This window comes from Microcaecilia unicolor, chromosome 2 (assembly GCF_901765095.1).
Source record: "Microcaecilia unicolor chromosome 2, aMicUni1.1, whole genome shotgun sequence".
Lineage (NCBI taxonomy): Eukaryota > Metazoa > Chordata > Amphibia > Gymnophiona > Siphonopidae > Microcaecilia > Microcaecilia unicolor.
The window spans coordinates 623851624-623870116 of NC_044032.1; the positions used below are offsets into that span (position 1 = coordinate 623851624).

General features: G+C 41.8%; 1 protein-coding gene across 5 annotated transcripts in view; it reads right to left on the minus strand.

Annotated features, from left to right (window-relative positions):
* HHIP (hedgehog interacting protein) overlaps positions 1-18493 on the minus strand; it is a 334884-nt gene that overhangs the window by 183227 nt on the left and 133164 nt on the right. For all 5 annotated transcript variants that reach the window (XM_030191684.1, XM_030191688.1, XM_030191687.1 and 2 more), the window contains exon 4: positions 16667-16868. In XM_030191684.1, coding sequence (XP_030047544.1) covers positions 16667-16868 — 202 coding nt within the window. The remainder of the gene's footprint in view (positions 1-16666; positions 16869-18493) is intronic.

An 18493-nucleotide genomic window follows, 5' to 3' on the forward strand; every position in this document is an offset into this window, starting at 1 on the left:
GTGTGTGGGATAGCAGGCTATAGTCTATACAGCGCCTGGAAAAAGAAGCTGGCACTCTCAAGCATACTACACACATTTCAATAATAACAGGGTATAAGGCATACAATTTCAAGGAACACCCACAATGAAAATTATTCTTTCCAAACAGAGAATTGTTTTGGAATAAGTTAGGTTAATTGGCAACAGGGAGCTGCTCTCAAGGAAACACAGAGCATAAGTCTACACATGACTATGTAAAATGATAAAGCACTATCTTCTCTCCCTGCTCATTTCCTCACATCTACCACAATCTGCTCCAAATATCAACAGAAATTATAATGTTTTGTTGCTCTAAACTCAATTACAATAAACAACCCGTTCCCTTTTTCTGTCCTAGTTGCAGCCTGATATCTACTGCAGGGTTTCACAATTCCTAGCTTTTAATTCTTTTTTTTATCAGTTTCAATCTCTCTCATACACAAAAGACTGCAGGCTACTTTGGCTCTTTATGCTACTCAAAATTGTCATGATGATTATTTTTTACCTACCAACTGCACTGCTTAAAATTGGACCTCCCAAAAATACTGTTCTTGATTTTTTATTATTATTAGTATTGACTTTTTGTTTTTACTCTTTATTATCAAACTTTCACATAATACAAAACAGTACATTGCAAAGAAAGAAAACAACTAATGCACGCATCAATCAACCTTTTCCTACTTGAGCACAGAGTGGAGTGGAGTGGAGTGGAGGGGAGGAGTGGCCTAGTGGTTAGGGTGGTGGACTTTGGTCCTGGAGAACTGGGGAACTGAGTTCAATTCCCACTTCAGGCACAGGCAGCTCCTTGTGACTCTAGGCAAGTCACTTAACCCTCATGTAAGCTGCATTGAGCCTGCCATGAGTGGGAAAGCGCAGGGTACAAATGTAACAAAAATAAAATAGATACTATTGGAGATTCTACATGGAATGTTGCTATTCCACTAGCAACATTCCATGTAGAAGGCTGCGCAGGCTTCTGTGAGTCTGACGTCGTGCAGGACGTCAGACAAGCAGCAGAAGCCTGTGTGGCCACATTGGTGATCTGCTAGGGCTGACTTCTACATGGAATGTTGCTAGTAGAATAGCAACATGCCATGTAGAATCTCAAATAGTAGCAACAGTGGATCTCAAATAGTAGCAACAGTGGAGTGGAGGAGTGGCCTAGTGGTTAGGGTGGTGGACTTTGGTCCTGGAGAACTGGGGAACTGAGTTCGATTCCCACTTCAGGCACAGGCAGCTCCTTGTGACTCTGGGCAAGTCACTTAACCCTCCATTGCCCCATGTAAGCCGCATTGAGCCTGCCATGAGTGGGAAAGCGCGGGGTACAAATGTAACAAAAATAAAATAGATACTATTGGAGATTCTACATGGAATGTTGCTATTCCACTAGCAACATTCCATGTAGAAGGCTGCGCAGGCTTCTGCTTCTGTGAGTCTGATGTCCTGCACGTACGTGCAGGACATCAGACTCACAGAAGCAGAAGCCTGCGCGGCCACATTGGTGATCTGCAAGGGCCGGTGGTGGACTTTGGTCCTGAGGAACTGAGTTTGATTCCCACTTCAGGCACAGGCAGCTCCTTGTGACTCTGGGCAAGTCACTTAACCCTCCATTGCCCCATGTAAGCCGCATTGAGCCTGCCATGAGTGGGAAAGCGTGGGGTCCAAATGCAACAAAAAAAAAAAAAATTCTGGAACACGCTGCCATGCATAAAGCAACAAAAAGAGCAGAAGAAAAACCAAAGTAGACCAGACAAAACCATACAGAGTAAGAGCACCAAAGAGGTGCAACTTAAAATCAATCTATGAACTAACTAACTTCCGCAAACTGCTGAAGACCCATCTCTTTAACAAGACATACCACAAAGACCAACAACTATGAACTACTTCACACATTTACTATTTGCTTGTTATATTAATAGCATGCTTATCATTATCATGTTACCCAAGATCCTTCTATAATACTAAATGTTCATTTCTTATATATCTCCACGATTCATGATGTATTGTAAGCCACATTGAGCCTGCAAAGAGGTGGGAAAATGTGGGATACAAATGCAACAAATAAATAAAAATAAATAAATAAATAAAATCAATTATCCCCTCTCTCCCCCAGTGCCTTTTTCCACTTATAAACGCCAAGAAATATACATCAGTGTCCATCTCCATCCAGCACTCCTACCTCAGGATAAAGGTAGAAATGTGAAGTAGGGAGACCAGTGGACTCCATTTTTGCAGGGCAGATTGAGCCAGTCCTGATTTTACTCTCTGGCATATCAGGGGCGTAGCCAGACAACAGATTTTGGGTGGGCCCAGGCAAGAGGTGGGTGGGCACCAAGTGTTCTATCTCCCCCCCCCCCCCACCAAAAAATATCTCAGTTGGCGGGAAAACACTTCTTTCCACCTTGGCAGTCTGCAGCAGGCATGCGCTAAAATCCGTACCGTTTTAGTTACCATTAGGGGGAAGTCCTCAGTTGGTGGAGCTTGGGATCCCCACCAGCTACCACTAAACGTGTGCTACTGTTGAGTGGGCCTGAGCCCTAAGTGGTTGGGCTCTGGCCCACCCTACGCCACTGTGGCATATATCTTTTCTTAGGGAAACTAGAACTAAAAAGTCCGTACAGGCAGTGGTATAAAACTGGTACTGGGTCAGTCTGTTCTACAAGAACAAAACCAACTGGTCACTCTAGGCACCAGAAAAGGATATAATAGGCTCCTGACATGTGGCACCAGTAGTTTTTTTGTTTTTCTTTACTCCCCTCCTCCTAACCTGCTGCTCACAAGGCCTTGAATGAGTTGCTTACAAGGGAAAGGGAACTTGATATACTGCCTTTCTGAGGGTTTTTTTTTCCAACTACATTCAAAGTGGTTTACATATATTCATGTACTTATTTTGTACCAGGGGCAATGGAGGGTTAAGTGACTGCCCAGAGTCACAAGGAGCTGCAGTGGGAATCAAACTCAGTTCCCCAGGATCAAAGTCCACTGCACTAACCACTAGGCTACTCCTCCACTAGCAATATGCTATGTAGAAGCCTGCCCTTGCAGATCAGAAAAGCGGCCGTGCAGGCTTCTGTTTCTGTGAGTCTGACGTCCTGCACGTATGTTGGTTGGGAGGCGGGGATAGTGCTGGACAGACTTATACGGTCTGTGCCCTGAAGAGGACAGGTACAAATCAAAGTAGGGTATACATAAAAAGTAGCACATATGAGTTTGTCTTGTTGGGCAGACTGGATGGACCATGCAGGTCTTTTTCTGCCGTCATTTACTATGTTACTATGTATGTTGATTTATATTTAAGTCCTTTGCAACTTGATGGTTGTGGCGGCCAACCAGCCAGTCACTCATACTCACAGGACTAGATTCTATACATGGTGCCTGAAAAATCAGCACCAAAAATATTTACACCTAGGTGTACTCTATAAACTGCACCTAGGGCTAGGTGCAATTTATAGAATCTGCCTAGGTGGGTTTATAGAATAAGCCTAGAAGCCATGCCTGTGCCTACTCTAAGCGCGTACATTTACGGCAAGTAGAAACTGACATAAATACCGGCAACCTAAGTTAGGTGTGGAACAGGTACATAAGTACATAAGTAATGCCATACTGGGAAAAGACCAAGGGTCCATCGAGCCCAGCATCCTGTCCACGACAGCGGCCAATCCAGGCCAAGGGCACCTGGCAAGCTTCCCAAACGTACAAACATTCTATACATGTTATTCCTGGAATTTTGGATTTTTCCAAGTCCGTTTAGTAGCGGTTTATGGACTTGTCCTTTAGGAAACCGTCCAACCCCTTTTTAAACTCTGCTAAGCTAACCGCCTTCACCACTTTCTCCGGCAACGAATTCCAGAGTTTAATTACACGTTGGGTGAAGAAAAAGTTTCTCCGATTTGTTTTAAATTTACTACACTGTAGTTTCATCGCATGCCCCCTAGTCCTAGTATTTTTGGAAAGCGTGAACAGACGCTTCACATCCACCTGTTCCACTCCACTCATTATTTTATATACCTCTATCATGTCTCCCCTCAGCCGTCTCTTCTCCAAGCTGAATAGCCCTAGCCTCCTTAGTCTTTCTTCATAGGGAAGTCGTCCCATCCCCGCTATCATTTTAGTCGCCCTTCGCTGCACCTTTTCCAATTCTACTATATCTTTCTTGAGATGCGGCGACCAGTATTGAACACAATACTCAAGGTGCGGTCGCACCATGGAGCGATACAACGGCATTATAATATCCTCACACCTGTTTTCCATACCTTTCCTAATAATACCCAACATTCTATTCGCTTTCATAGCCGCAGCAGCACACTGAGCAGAAGGTTTCAGTGTGTTATCGACGACGACACCCAGATCCCTTTCTTGGTCCGTAACTCCTAACGTGGAACCTTGCATGACGTAGCTATAATTCGGGTTCTTTTTTCCCTCATGCATCACCTTGCACTTGCTCACATTAAACATCATCTGCCATTTAGCCGCCCAGTCTCCCAGTCTCGTAAGGTCCTCTTGTAATTTTTCACAATCCTGTCGCGAGTTAACGACTTTGAATAACTTTGTGTCATCAGCAAATTTAATTACCTCGCTAGTTACTCCCATCTCTAAATCATTTATAAATATATTAAAAAGCAGCGGTCCTAGCACGGACCCCTGAAGAACCCCACTAACTACCCTTCTCCATTGTGAATACTGCCCATTTAACCCCACTCTCTGTTTCCTATCCTTCAACCAGTTTTTAATCCACAATAGGACATTTCCTCCTATCCCAAGACCCTCCAATTTCCTCTGTAGCCTTTCATGAGGTACCTTGTCAAACGCCTTTTGAAAATCCAGATACACGATATCAACCGACTCCCCTTTGTCCACATGTTTGTTCACTCCTTCAAAGAATTGAAGTAAATTGGTCAGGCAAGATTTCCCCACACAAAAGCCGTGCTGACTTGGTCTCAGTAATCCATGTCCTCGGATGTGCTCTGTAATTTTGTTTTTAATAATAGCCTCTACCATTTTCCCCAGCACCGACGTCAGACTCATCGGTCTATAATTTCCCGGATCTCCCCTGGAGCCTTTTTTAAAAATGGGCGTTACATTGGTCACCCTCCAATCTTCCGGTACCACGCTCGATTTTAAGGATAAGTTGCATATCACTAGCAGTAGCTCCACAAGCTCGTTTTTCAGTTCTATCAGTACTCTAGGATGAATACCATCCGGTCCAGGAGATTTGCTACTCTTCAGTTTGCCGAACTGCCCCATTACGTCCTCCAGGTTTACCGTGAAGTAAGTAAGTTTCTCCGACTCGTCCGCTTGAAATACCATTTCCGACACCGGTATCCCACCCAAATCTTCCTCGGTGAAGACCGAAGCAAAGAATTCATTCAGTCTCTCCGCTACGTCTTTGTCTTCCTTGATCGCCCCTTTTACCCCTCGGTCATCCAGCGGCCTAACCGATTCTTTTGCCGGCTTCCTGCTTTTAATATACCGAAAAATTTTTTTACTATGTTTTTTGCCTCTAATGCTATCTTTTTTTCGTACTCCCTCTTGGCCTTCTTAATCTGCGCCTTGCATTTGCTTTGACACTCCTTATGCTGTTTCTTGTTATTTTCAGACGGTTCCTTCTTCCATTTTCTGAAGGCGTTTCTTTTAGCCCTAATAGCTTCCTTCACCTCACTTTTCAACCAGGCCGGGTGTCTTTTGGACTTCCGTCTTTCTTTTCTAATTCGCGGAATATGTATGGCCTGGGCCTCCAGGATGGTATTTTTGAACAGCGTCCACGCCTGTTGTACAGTTTTTACTCTCTCAGTTGCCCCCCTAAGTTTTTTTTTTTACCGTTCTTCTCATTTTATCATAGTCTCCTTTTTTAAAGTTAAACGCTAACATATTTGACTTTCTGTGTACAGTTACTTCAAGGTCGATGTCAAAACTGATCATATTATGGTCACTGTTATCAAGCGGCCCCAGTACCATAACGTCCCTCACCAGATCATGCGCTCCACTAAGGACCAAGTCTAGAATTTTTCCTTCTCTCGTCGGCTCCTGCACCAGTTGCTCCATAAAGCTGTCCTTGACTTCATTAAGGAATTGTATCTCTGTAGCGTGTCCCGATGTTACATTTACCCAGTCTATATTTGGATAATTGAAGTCACCCATTATTATCACATTGCCCATTTTGTTTGCGTCTCCGATTTCTTTTATCATTTCTGTGTCTACCTGCTCATCCTGGCAAGGCGGACGGTAGTACACTCCTATCACCATTTTTTTTCCATTTATACATGGAATTTCAACCCACAATGATTCGAAGGTGTGATTTGTGTCCTGCTGAATTTGTAATCTATCTGAGTCAAGGCTCTCGTTAATATACAATGCTACCCCTCCACCAGTCCGGTCCACCCTATCATTACGATATACTTTGTACCCCGGTATGACAGTGTCCCACTGGTTATCCTCCTTCCACCAGGTCTCAGTAATGCCTATTATATCCAATTTTTCATTTAGTGCAATATATTCCAACTCTCCCATCTTATTTCTTAGACTCCTAGCATTTGCATATAGACATTTCAGAGTATGTTTGTTGTTCTTATTTGCATGATGCTTAGTACCTGACACTATTGATTTGACATCTTTTGTCTGATCTTTAGTTGTATTTAAGGGCACCTGGCCTACCACGGTCTGTTGTGCAACCTCACTATCCAGAAACCCTATCTTCCCTGTTTGTGAGGTATCTTTGCAAGATACCTTTTCCTGAACCATGCGCTTTTGAGCGACTGTCGGCCTTCCCCCCATTTCTAGTTTAAAAGCTGCTCTATCTCCTTTTTAAATGCCGACGCCAGTAGCCTGGTCCCACCCTGGTTAAGGTGGAGCCCATCCTTTCGGAAGAGGCTCCCCCTTCCCCAGAATGTTGCCCAGTTCCTAACAAATCTAAAACCCTCCTCCCTGCACCATCGTCTCATCCACGCATTGAGACTCTGGAGCTCTGCCTGTCTCTTGGGCCCTGCACGTGGAACAGGTAGCATTTCAGAAAATGCTACCCTAGAGGATCTGGATTTGAGCTTTCTACCTAAGAGCCTATATCCTATAACCTATAACCCTGTGCGTAAACTTTTTAAACACTCATGGCCCACCCATTCCACACCCATAGCCATGCCCCCTTTTGGCAGCATGCATTAGTATTTACATGCACCACTTTATAGAATACACCTAACAAGTTGTGCGCATAAATTCTAATTAATGCCAATTAGTGTCAATAATTGTTTGTTAAGTAGCAATTATCTGCACTGATTGGCTTGTTAAGTAATTAAATTGAATGCACAAATCCAGAATATGATCGGATTTGCGCGTGCAATTTCGGTTGCGCTATATTGAATCTGGGGAACAATGGGTGTGTAACAATGTAAATGTTGGCAGATAAAGACTTTCATGGTCAATCCAGTCTGCCCAACAAGGAGGCCAGAGCTGATTCTGGCACCCTGCACAGGTTCCACTTCTTGATTAAACGCTGGTATACTTACAAGTATAGTGGAATTAGAAAATTTTGGGTGTAGCACTTGCTGTAAATGCTAGCACACAACTAATGGCAGCTGGGTATGTAAATGACCCCATTCTCTAATATCATACCTAATTTCTTTGAATGCCCTTGACCACCCATATTCCTCCCATAGCCACACCCCCTTTTGAGTTACGTGCTATAAAATTTAGGTGTACATTTTATAGAATAGGACACAGGGCAGATCAGGGTGTAAACCCAAATGAGTGCCAATTAACACCAATTATTGATTGTTACTGACTCATTACCTAATTAGTTTGCATGCAGATTTGGGATCCACACCCAAATTTGGGTGACCTATATAGAATTCAGGGAGAATTCAGGGGCAAGAGGCCCTTTTACTAAAGTGTGCTATGTTTTTGCACTTAAAGGCTAGATTCTACATATGGCGCCAAAAATTCGGTGAAAAAAAAAACGCTATTCTATAAACTGCGCTCAAAGTTAGGTGCAGTTTATAGAATAGTGCTTACGCACAGCAATCATGCCTAACTTTAGGCAAGACCATTTGCACCAACTGAAGCGTGATGCAAATTATGCACCTACATTAGATGCGTAGCCCACTTAGTCTATAACAAAGTGCATTAATTTTAGGAATGCCACCGTTAAGCCCATGACCCTCCCATTTCTGCACCTTTTTTTTTCAGATCACACATAAATTTTAGGGGCAGATTGCGTGCCTAAATTTACACATATAAATGCAGATTAAATTTAATTAGTGCCAATAATTACTTGTTAAGAAGCCAATTATTGGCATTAAGTGGCTCCTTCTTCAATTAAATTACATGCACAAATTAAGCGCACATCCAGATTTGCACATGCAATTTTTGGCAACTTTTATAGAAATATGGGAAATGTGTTTTAACACCAAAGATTAACATGCCTTACTGCACTGAAATGTTCATTACCGAACGTTAACACTGCTTGCAACTAGTGTAGATACATAGCGCCTCCTACTGAGGAGACAACAAATGATTTTGGGCAAACAGCACAATTGACAATGAACGGTATGTTTCCGTACCATGTACAATATGCTAGCCACACCTATTCTCCACCCATGCCCTACCTAGTTCCTGCCCCCTAACATAAAATGCACATACCCCCAAATTCTATATATCACGCCTAGGTTTCTACGTGGAAATCCAAATGGATCCCATAATAATGCGCATTACCTAATTAGTTAACAAGCCAATGAGAGCTGTTAATTGCTCTAATTGCTGGGCAGACTTGTACGGTCTGTGCCCTGAAAAAGGCAGGTACAAATCAAGGTAAGGTATACAAATATGAGTTTATCTTGTTGGGCAGACTGGATGGACCATGCAGGTCTTTTTCTGCCATCATCTACTATGTTACTATGTAATTGGATGTTAACAAGCAATTACCAGCACTAATTGACATTAATTAGAACTTATATGCACAACTTGCTAAGCGTATTCTGTAACGTGGTGTGACTAGATTGTAAGTTACATAGTTGAAAAAGGGGCATGGCCAGGGGCGGGGCGTGTGCGTTTCTACAATCTATGTGCATTATAATAGAATATGCCTGCTCTACTACTACTACTAATACTTATCATTTTTATAGCGCTACAAGGCATACACAGCGCTGTACAACATACACGAAAACAAAGTCTCTGCTCAAACAGCTCACAATCTAAATAAGATAGGTAGACAGACAGAACAACTAAGAGGTAAGGGAATTAAAGAGGAGGGGATAAAAGGTACAGGGCAAGTGAGTAGTGGTTAGGAGTCAAAAGCAGCATCAAAGAGGTGGGCTTTTAGCCTGGACTTGAAAACGGCCAAAGACGAGGCTAGGTGTATAGGCTCGGGAAGCCTATTCCAGGCGTGAGGTGCAGCGAAATAAAAGGAACGGAGTCTGGAATTAGCAGCAGAGGAGAAGGGGACAGCCAAGAGAGATTTATCTACAGAGCGAAGTATCCGAGGGGGAGCGTAGGGAGAGACAAGAGTGGAGAGGTACTGGGGAGCGGCAGAGTGAATGCTCTACTCCTAAATTAGGTGTTGGGATTTATGCTAAGTAAAACACGGCCTAACATGACCAAATTTGGTTGCATGGAGAGGCACTCGGCATATACTATATGCCACATAAAAACTTAAGCTGATTCTATAAAATTTAGGCGTACTTTAGAGAATACGCCTAGGCGTGTTTTTTTTTCCTAGTGAATTTTTCAGGTGCCATACATAGAATCTAGCCCATAACTCCTGAATTAGCACACGCTAATCGCTAAACTACCACATTGACAGTTGATACACTTGTGCAGTAGTGGTGAACATGTGCTAAATTGCACGATGAGGCCCAGATTCAGCAAATGGCACCCAAATTCGGGTGCCAGAAAAAAATCGGCACAGAGTGCTATTCTATAAAGAGTGCTCTGAGTCGAGCGCTCTTTATAGAGTACCACTTACAGCCCATTCCCGTGCTCAAATTTAGGTGCCAGTACTTACGCCAGCTGAAACCTGATATGTCGGCAACCAACTCTTTCTCAAACGGACACACTTAAAGATATATCTCAACTGGAAGACGAGGGCTAGATATATCACTTATAATCCAAGAGAAGCCCAGCGTCTTATGACTTAAAACAAGTTCTTTATTTGCTCTTTTTCCATTCATTTTTTGTTTTTTTTTAATTTATTTGAAAAATTACAGACTGTTTATATATAGAAATCTTCTAAAATATGTGTCTTGTTCACATAAATGTTAGAATTCTTATATAGTTGCTTGACTTAATTAAGTATTCAGTGCATTATGGTGTTCAATGCGTGGATCGGACCCTGATGCAGCATAAGCGAAACATGCCGCATGTCAGCCAATGGTCCTATTGTTTGTGATTGAAAATTAAGTCAAGAATCTAAATAAGAATTCTAACATTCATGTGAACAAGACTCATATTTTAGAATCCGGTCCTATGCGTTGATCTGCCCTATGTCCTATCCTATCATATGTGCACTTAAATTTAACAGGGGCCCTTTTACAAAGGCACGTAAGGGCCTACACACGTGCAGCATGTGTAAAATCGGCATTACTGCCCGGCTACCGCATATGCCTGGTGGTAATACCAAGTTTAGCACGCGTCGAAAACCAACAGTAGAAAATAATTTTCTATTTTCTACCACAGGGGCATTTCCGGCTGTAATTGGCAGTTGGTGTGCACTGGATGGTTATGCAGGTAACGTGTGAGCCCTTACCGCTAAGTCGATGGGTGGTGTTAAGGGCTCAGGCCGTAAATAGATGAGTGCTGGTTTTAATTTTGCTGTATGTCTATTTCCCAGCCCAACCCCTTCCTTTTTTCCAGACGTGGTGAAGAAATGGTCCAGCGTGCGTCCAAAACACGAACCCACCCTACTGCAGGCCACCTTTTGGCACACCTTTTGTAAAAGGGCCCCGTAGTGCACAACTCAAAAGGGGGCATGGCTGTGGGCAAGTCAAGGGCATCCCAAGGAATTATGGAGGAGTAATGTTATAGAATACCTGCATTTGTGTGCCTGTCATCAGCTGGGTGCAAGCATTTACACCAGGTTGTGGCAGGAGTAAGTGCTCATGCCCAAAGTTAGGCACGGGAAGCACATCAAGTGCCCTTTTCAAAATACTATTTTAGTTTGGATCATAACAGCACACAACTTTGGGCACCATTTACTGAATCTGGCCCTTTATGCTTACTCCTCTGCAAAAATGTTTTTGTGCACAGTGGAAGGGAGGTAAGTCTGCTCCTATGAATGCTTGAAAAAAAATGTAACTAATTAATTGATTTTAATGATATCCAGAACACATATGTGGTATTGATTGCCCTGGAAAGAGCCTGGGAACTCCCAGAATATCCAGAGAATACTAGTTATGGTGGTCTTACACACTTTTCTTGCTATTCAGGCACTTTGCAGCTGGAATAATTCTCTCTTGGGCTTCTCTAACCTCTGCCATTTCCTTCCATCCATTCAGAGGTATTCCAATGTGTTCTAGGTCACTGATAAGATCATTTATTTATCACTGTCTTAATTATCCGACAGGTCTCCTTTCATGAGGCTGATTGCTAAACACTGCTGACAGAGTGCCCTGAAGACAAGACTTCCACTTAGTAGCCTACACAATGTGGATGATTAAGAGCTGTTTTAATAACACTCTCAGTTCAACATTCTTTCCTCTGTGCCAGAACTTTATTTACAGGTCCCATTTCGTGTAAAGGATTTTCTGAGTATTCAGTTTTCAAAGGCCAAGAGCATCATCATTTCTCCCTACATCATTCTCCATGTCAAACATAGGATTGTGTTATAGATAATTTTGCATTTCTAAGAAGAAATGAAGAACTGAATGGCATCTGAAGGTTAAAGGATGTTGTCTTCCTTAAAAACAGTCCATCCCTGCTCTGACAATGTGACATATTGAAATAGTAGATAAGGAGAGATGAAGACCAACCCCCTCATTCTATAACTTGGGGACACTTTTACAAAGGCGTGCAAGGGCCTAAGCACATGCATCACACACCAAATCGGCATTACCATCTAGCTAATGCATGCACCGGGCAGTGATTCTGAATTTGGCTTGCACAAAAAAGATGCAGTAGAAAATGTTTTCTATGTTCTACTGTGTGGCGCTTATCCAGCGGTAGATGGTAGTGTGGGCGCATGCCTACCATGTGCATGCCTACTGCCCGGGTAGCGCATGAGACCTTACCGCTAAGTCAATGGGTGGTGGTAAGGTCTCAGGCTGAACATGGATATATGCTGGTTTTTATTTTGCCGAGCGTCCATTTTCCGGCCCCTTAAAAAAGGCCCCTTTTCTAGGATGCGGTAAAAACTGGCCCGGCGCGCACACAAAAGACATCCGAGAGAGATTATTCTCACCTCTCTAGAGTGAATCACATCTGGTCTCGGATTGATTACATTTTGCTCTCTCAGTCTTTGTTTCTGAAGGTACAGAGAGACGAGATCGGCCCAATGGAGGTATCAGCTCACTCTCTTGTTTGGCTGCAGCTGGATGTGGGAGGAAGCGATAGGACTTTGTGTGGTTGGAGATTCCCTACCTACTTACAGGACAATACAGACTTCTAGTCTTATTTATCTCAGAAATGGCAGGAGTTTCTTCTCTTTAATGGAAAACATCAGGATGACCCTCTTTTGTTTTGGGAAACTGCCAAGGTGGTTCTAAGGGGCAATACAGTATAATTGCATAAATAGCCACTCGTAAGAAGCGTATTGCCCAGAGTATCATTCAACTTGAAAAGAAGTTTTCTTTGTTGAAACGGAGCCACATACATCATCCTACCTGACTTTCAGAGGATTTGTTCATAGCAATTCAATAGTACTGAACGCACCCCATCAAGGGGTGGTTTACTTGTTGCATGTGGTGAATGATGTTGGTCTTATTAAGTTGTTTCGGGAGTTGTGGGAGGAATATGGTTTGGAGGGTGCTATGCAGTTTTCATATTGGCAATTGCATAATTATGTTAAGTCTTTGCTTGCGGGATCTCTTTCCCTCTCCTCTCATGAGAAATTGTTAGAGCCATATTGGCTGGATGCTCATAAGGACTTGCAAGATAAGCTCCCCAAGTTGGGTTATGCCCATTATGCGCAATGTTGGGATGAGGATTTGGGGATTTAGCTCTCTTGTGAATGTCTTAAATGCTGTTTATTGCATTGTGGCCAGTTGACATATTCTTCATGGAGAACTTCAATATAAATTGTTCTTGTGCTTATATATATTTCTCCTCATCATGCCTTTCCGGGCACTCTCCGGGCAGATGATGTATGTCTTAAGTGCTCTTAGCGTCCAGCTACCCTGGACCATATGTTTTGGGCATGCCTGATTGTGCGGGGTTTCTGGCAGGGAAGAGTGGTGTATGTTTTTCGTCTATGGCAGTGGACTTGGCAACCGTCTGCCCTTCTGCTTTTTGATAAACTGGGTTGCTCCCATCCTGCCTCAAAGGGATATGTGGGTTTTCTTAAGCGGGCTTCATTGTGGGGTAAGAAATGTATTTTGCAAAGCTGGCTGTCTACAGACCCTCCTACTTTTCAACAGTGGCAATCTCTGATGATATTGCAAGCATCTCTGGAAATTTGAGAGTTCTCTGATCTAGACTCTGTAGTGGGCAACGGTTCTGTTGCTTGTCGGAACCCTTTTGGGCCTTACTCATACCTTTGGCTCAAAGTTGCCTGCTTAATACATGACCTATCTTGGGTTTGTTATTGTTATACAGAGCATATGGGGAGGGGCAGTTGGGGGGGGATATTTTCTGTGGTTGTTTGTATTTTGAGTTAGATTGCTGTGCTGTACTCATATGAAGTGCTGATGTTTTATTAGTGCTTGCTTTGCACTGAATAAACATGATTTAATAAAATAAAAAAATAAAAGGTTTGGATAATTTCCTAAGAAAAGTCCATAAGCCATATTAAGATGGACTTGGGAAAATCCACTGCTTATTTCTAGGATAAGCAGCATAAAATCTGTTTTACTCTTTTGGGATCCAGTGTAACTTTATAAGCAATGGGGCTGCAATTTCAAATCTCGTAGCCTTGTAGACTAATCTGGCTGCTGTATTTTGAGCTATCCGCAGTTTTTTATATATGCACCTACTTTATAGAATTACCCCTAGGTAATTGAAAATTGGAGCAGTTTGACAAACTAAACAGCAGCAAATCACCTGGACTGGATTTTCTATGCCCCAGAGTGCTGACAGAACTAAAAAGGGAAATTGCAGATCTATTATTAGTGATTTGCAATGTATCCTTAAGTTCAAGCATGGTACCAAAAGACTGGAAGGAGACAATGTAAATCCAATTTTCAAAAAGTGTTCCAGGGATGACCCGGGGAATTATAGCCTGATGTTGATGTACAATTTGACTCCCAAATTACTCCAAAAACAACAATTATGGAACTCTCCTAATTTGTTTATTTTAATTACATCCTCATTACTGAATATTATTACTGAATATTATATCTTGTCCTGATATCATTATGTTATGATTTATCTATTTATCAACTTCCAATCCTACATGATATAACTATGCACCTTTATTTGTAAAAATTCTGAACTTATTATTCCATTAAAAATGATTGCTATGATATTCTTATGCATCTTATCTGCATCTACATTCTGAAATTCTTATTCTATTAATGTGAATGTCGTAACATTTTGTAAGCCACATTGAGCCTGTAAATGGGTGGGAAAATGTGGGATACAAGTGCAGCAAATAAATAAATAAATGTTGGTGCCAAGCAATATGTTAGGGACTATTATAAAGAACACAATTATTAAACATATATATTGACATGGATTAAAAGGAGAAAGCCAAGATGGAATTAGCCAAGGGAAATCTTGCCTGACTAATCTGCTATATTTTTTTGAAGGTGTGAATAAACATGTAGGTAAAGGTGAGCCTATTGATACTGTATACCTGGACTTTCAGAAGGCATTTGACAAAGTACCTCAGGAATGACTCCTGAGGAATTTTAAAAGTCATGGGATAGAAGGTAGTGTCTTATTGCAATCTAAACTGGTTCAAAGATTAAAAACAGAAAGTAGGGTTAAATGGTCAACATTCTCAAAGGAGAAGGGTAAATAGTGGGGTTCTCCAGGGATCTGTGCTGGGACCACTGCTTCTAAACATATTTATAAATGACCTGAAAACAGGAATAATGAAGAAAAACGAGTGAGGTGATCAAATTTGCTGATGACTTAAAGCTATTGAAAGTTGTTAATTCACAAGAAGATATTGCAAGAAATTGCAAGAGGACCTTATGAGACTGGGAGACCAGGCATTCAAATGTCAGATGACATTTACCCCTGGATTCTATATATAGCGCTGAGATTTCCACACAGAAATCAAAGCATATTCCATAACAATGCACATAACGTAGTTAACAAGCTAATCAGTGCTAATAATTGGATGTTAAGAAGCAATTTTTAGCGCTAATTGGCATTAATTAGAATTTATGTGCATTACCCACTAAGCATATTCTGCAAAACAGTGCACGTAAATTGTAAAGCACATTGCCAAAAAAGAAGCATGGCTATGGGCGTGGTATGGGCAGGTCATGAATGTTCCACGCAAGATTATAGAATACACCTGCTCTGTGCCTAACTTAGGCGCCGGTATTTACAGCAAGTTTTACTTGGCGTAAATGGCCACACGTAGAGTTAGGCGCTGTCATGGTCGCTTGGCATATTCTATATACCATGCAGCAATTTAGGCTTATTTTATAAAGTACGCCTAAATTAAGGTAGAGTAATGTTATGTTATGCACTGAATTTCGCAAGCTGCATTATTCATGGAAAAATAATGCCATGACATTCAACCATATCAGTATATGCAAGACACTGAAAATTCAGGAAAGATGTCTACAAATATGAAAATGAGGGGTCCTTTTACGAAGCTGTGGCAAAAGGGGGCCTGCGCTGGTGTCTGTGAACTGTTTTTGACGTGCGCCGAGGCCCCCTTTTACCGTAGTGGGTAAAAGGGCAGGTTTTTTTTTTTAAAGAAATGGACACACGTTTCGTGTGGGAGCACTTAACGCCAATGCTTGATTTCACTATTAAAACAACTGCATTTACAATAAGGAAATGTATTTCTGAAAATTAAGGGGTCTTACTAAGCGGCAGCAAGGGCTACTGCGTGCTTCTGTGTACCAAAATGCACTGCCATGGGATGTGCTCAGGTGCCCTGCAGTAGTTCAGGCATTTGGGGGAGTGTTTGGGAGGTGGAGAGTAGGCATGCCCGGTGCTACTTGGTCAGCACAACTACACTGTTCAAGCCAACCAATTAGCAGATGGTTAGCACTTGAGCCCTTTCCACCTACTAAATAGGTGTCAGTAAGGGCTCATGCGCTAATTGCCATGCACTAATTTGGAAATTAGTACCTGGCTATTAATGGGAAAAATGGAAATGCGGCCATATTACAGCCATGCTACAAGGGGCCTCAGTACAAGGGGAACCCCATGTCTTAATCATAACGCATGGCCCCTTTTGGTGCAGCTTAGTAAAACGGCCCCTAAATTATTTATATCCTTTTATTTTCCTTCCCCTCCCCCCCCCGACTCCCCATTTTGAGTGAACAGGTGAATAAAACTAAAGAATATCTCATTGTCTCAATATGTAAACATGAGTAAGTCTAACCTTTATTCCACTTTGAACAAGTTTGTGTATGTCCAAAAATGGTTCTTTCATCAGTTCTCCTTCGGGAGTCAAAATTTTCACGTAGCCTTCCTTCTCTAGTATGAAAAGGCGGAGCGATGCATCTGCACAATGCACTGCTCCAATAGGCTGCCTCAGCCCTCGCACAACTTCCTGGACACAGTAACAATTGTGCTTGTGCTTCCTTCAATAAAAAAAATAAAAATAAAAAAAAAACACCAGTAAGTACCCTTGCAATGCCATCAAGTAATAGAGATTTAATTTAATAATGTAATTTAATATCAATATTTATAATCCACCCTTTCATTCAAATGCATAAAAATAACAATGTAACACAATAAAAACACACATTACAATATATTCAATATAAACATAAAAGATAGAATAAGACAAAATAACCACCTCCCCCACCTCCATCCCTCAAATATCTCTGATATCGTATACAAGAACCAGTCTAAAACTTCGTAAACGGCCATGTCTGTAAAGATAGCTTTTTAACTCTTCAAGCAAACTATTTCAAATTTCTGGACTTGCCAGATAAAAACACTGGGGACAATTATATAATTTAGTGACAAGAAATAGGCTCCACAATGGGGTGAACTTAACACCAGTTCCATAATGACACTTAAGCATGCCTAAGTTGTTATAGAGTACTAGTATAAGCCCTCTTTGGCACACCAGAAGTTAGGTACAATCACTTGACTGTTCAGAAGCTGATCTAAGCTTCACGGTGTTGTAAGCTGAGCAATAGGCCAGCTGATTGAGACTGTGTTACCAGTGTTCTCTACCACATCGAACCAGCAACACATTATCCCTCGGATTCTATATAGCGCACCTTAACTTGAGTGTGCAAATCCAGTCATATTCTGGATTTGTGCGTGCAATTTAATTAGTTAACAAACCAATCAGTGCCAATAATTGTCACTTAACAATCAATTATTGACACATATTGGCATTAATTAGAATTTACGTGTAAAATTGTTTAAGCGTATTCTATAACATGATGTACATAAATTCTGAGTCACATAGTTGAAAAGGGGGTGTAGCCATGGGCGTGGAATGGGCGGGTCATGAATGTTTCTAAAATCTATGCACGTGGCTACAGAATACACCCAGTCCAGCTTGGAGAAGAGACGGCTGAGGGGAGATATGATAGAAGTGTATAAAATAATGAGTGGAATGGATCAGGTGGATGTGAAGCGACTGTTCACGCTATCCAAAAATACTAGGACTAGAGGGCATGAGTTGAAGCTACAGTGTGGTAAATTTAAAACGAATCGGAGAAAATTTTTCTTCACCCAACGTGTAATTAGACTCTGGAATTCGTTGCCGGAGAACGTGGTACGGGCGGTTAGCTTGACGGAGTTTAAAAAGGGGTTAGATAGATTCCTAAAGGACAAGTCCATAGACCGCTATTAAATGGACTTGGAAAAATTCCGCATTTTTAGGTATAACTTGTCTGGAATGTTTTTACGTTTGGGGAGCGTGCCAGGTGCCCTTGACCTGGATTGGCCACTGTCGGTGACAGGATGCTGGGCTAGATGGACCTTTGGTCTTTCCCAGTATGGCACTACTTATGTACTTATGTACTTATGTACTTATAATTTAGGCATCGGCATTTACACCAAGTTTTACATTTAAATGTAGTCGCGTGGACGGGTGTTTGGAGAATTCTATAAACCGCACAGAAATTTAGGCTTATTCTACAAAATACGCCTAACTTTAGGCATACTTTATATAGAATACACCTAGGTGTATTTCATTTCAGTGCCAAGTGATATATATAATCTAGTCCCATTTGTGAGACTG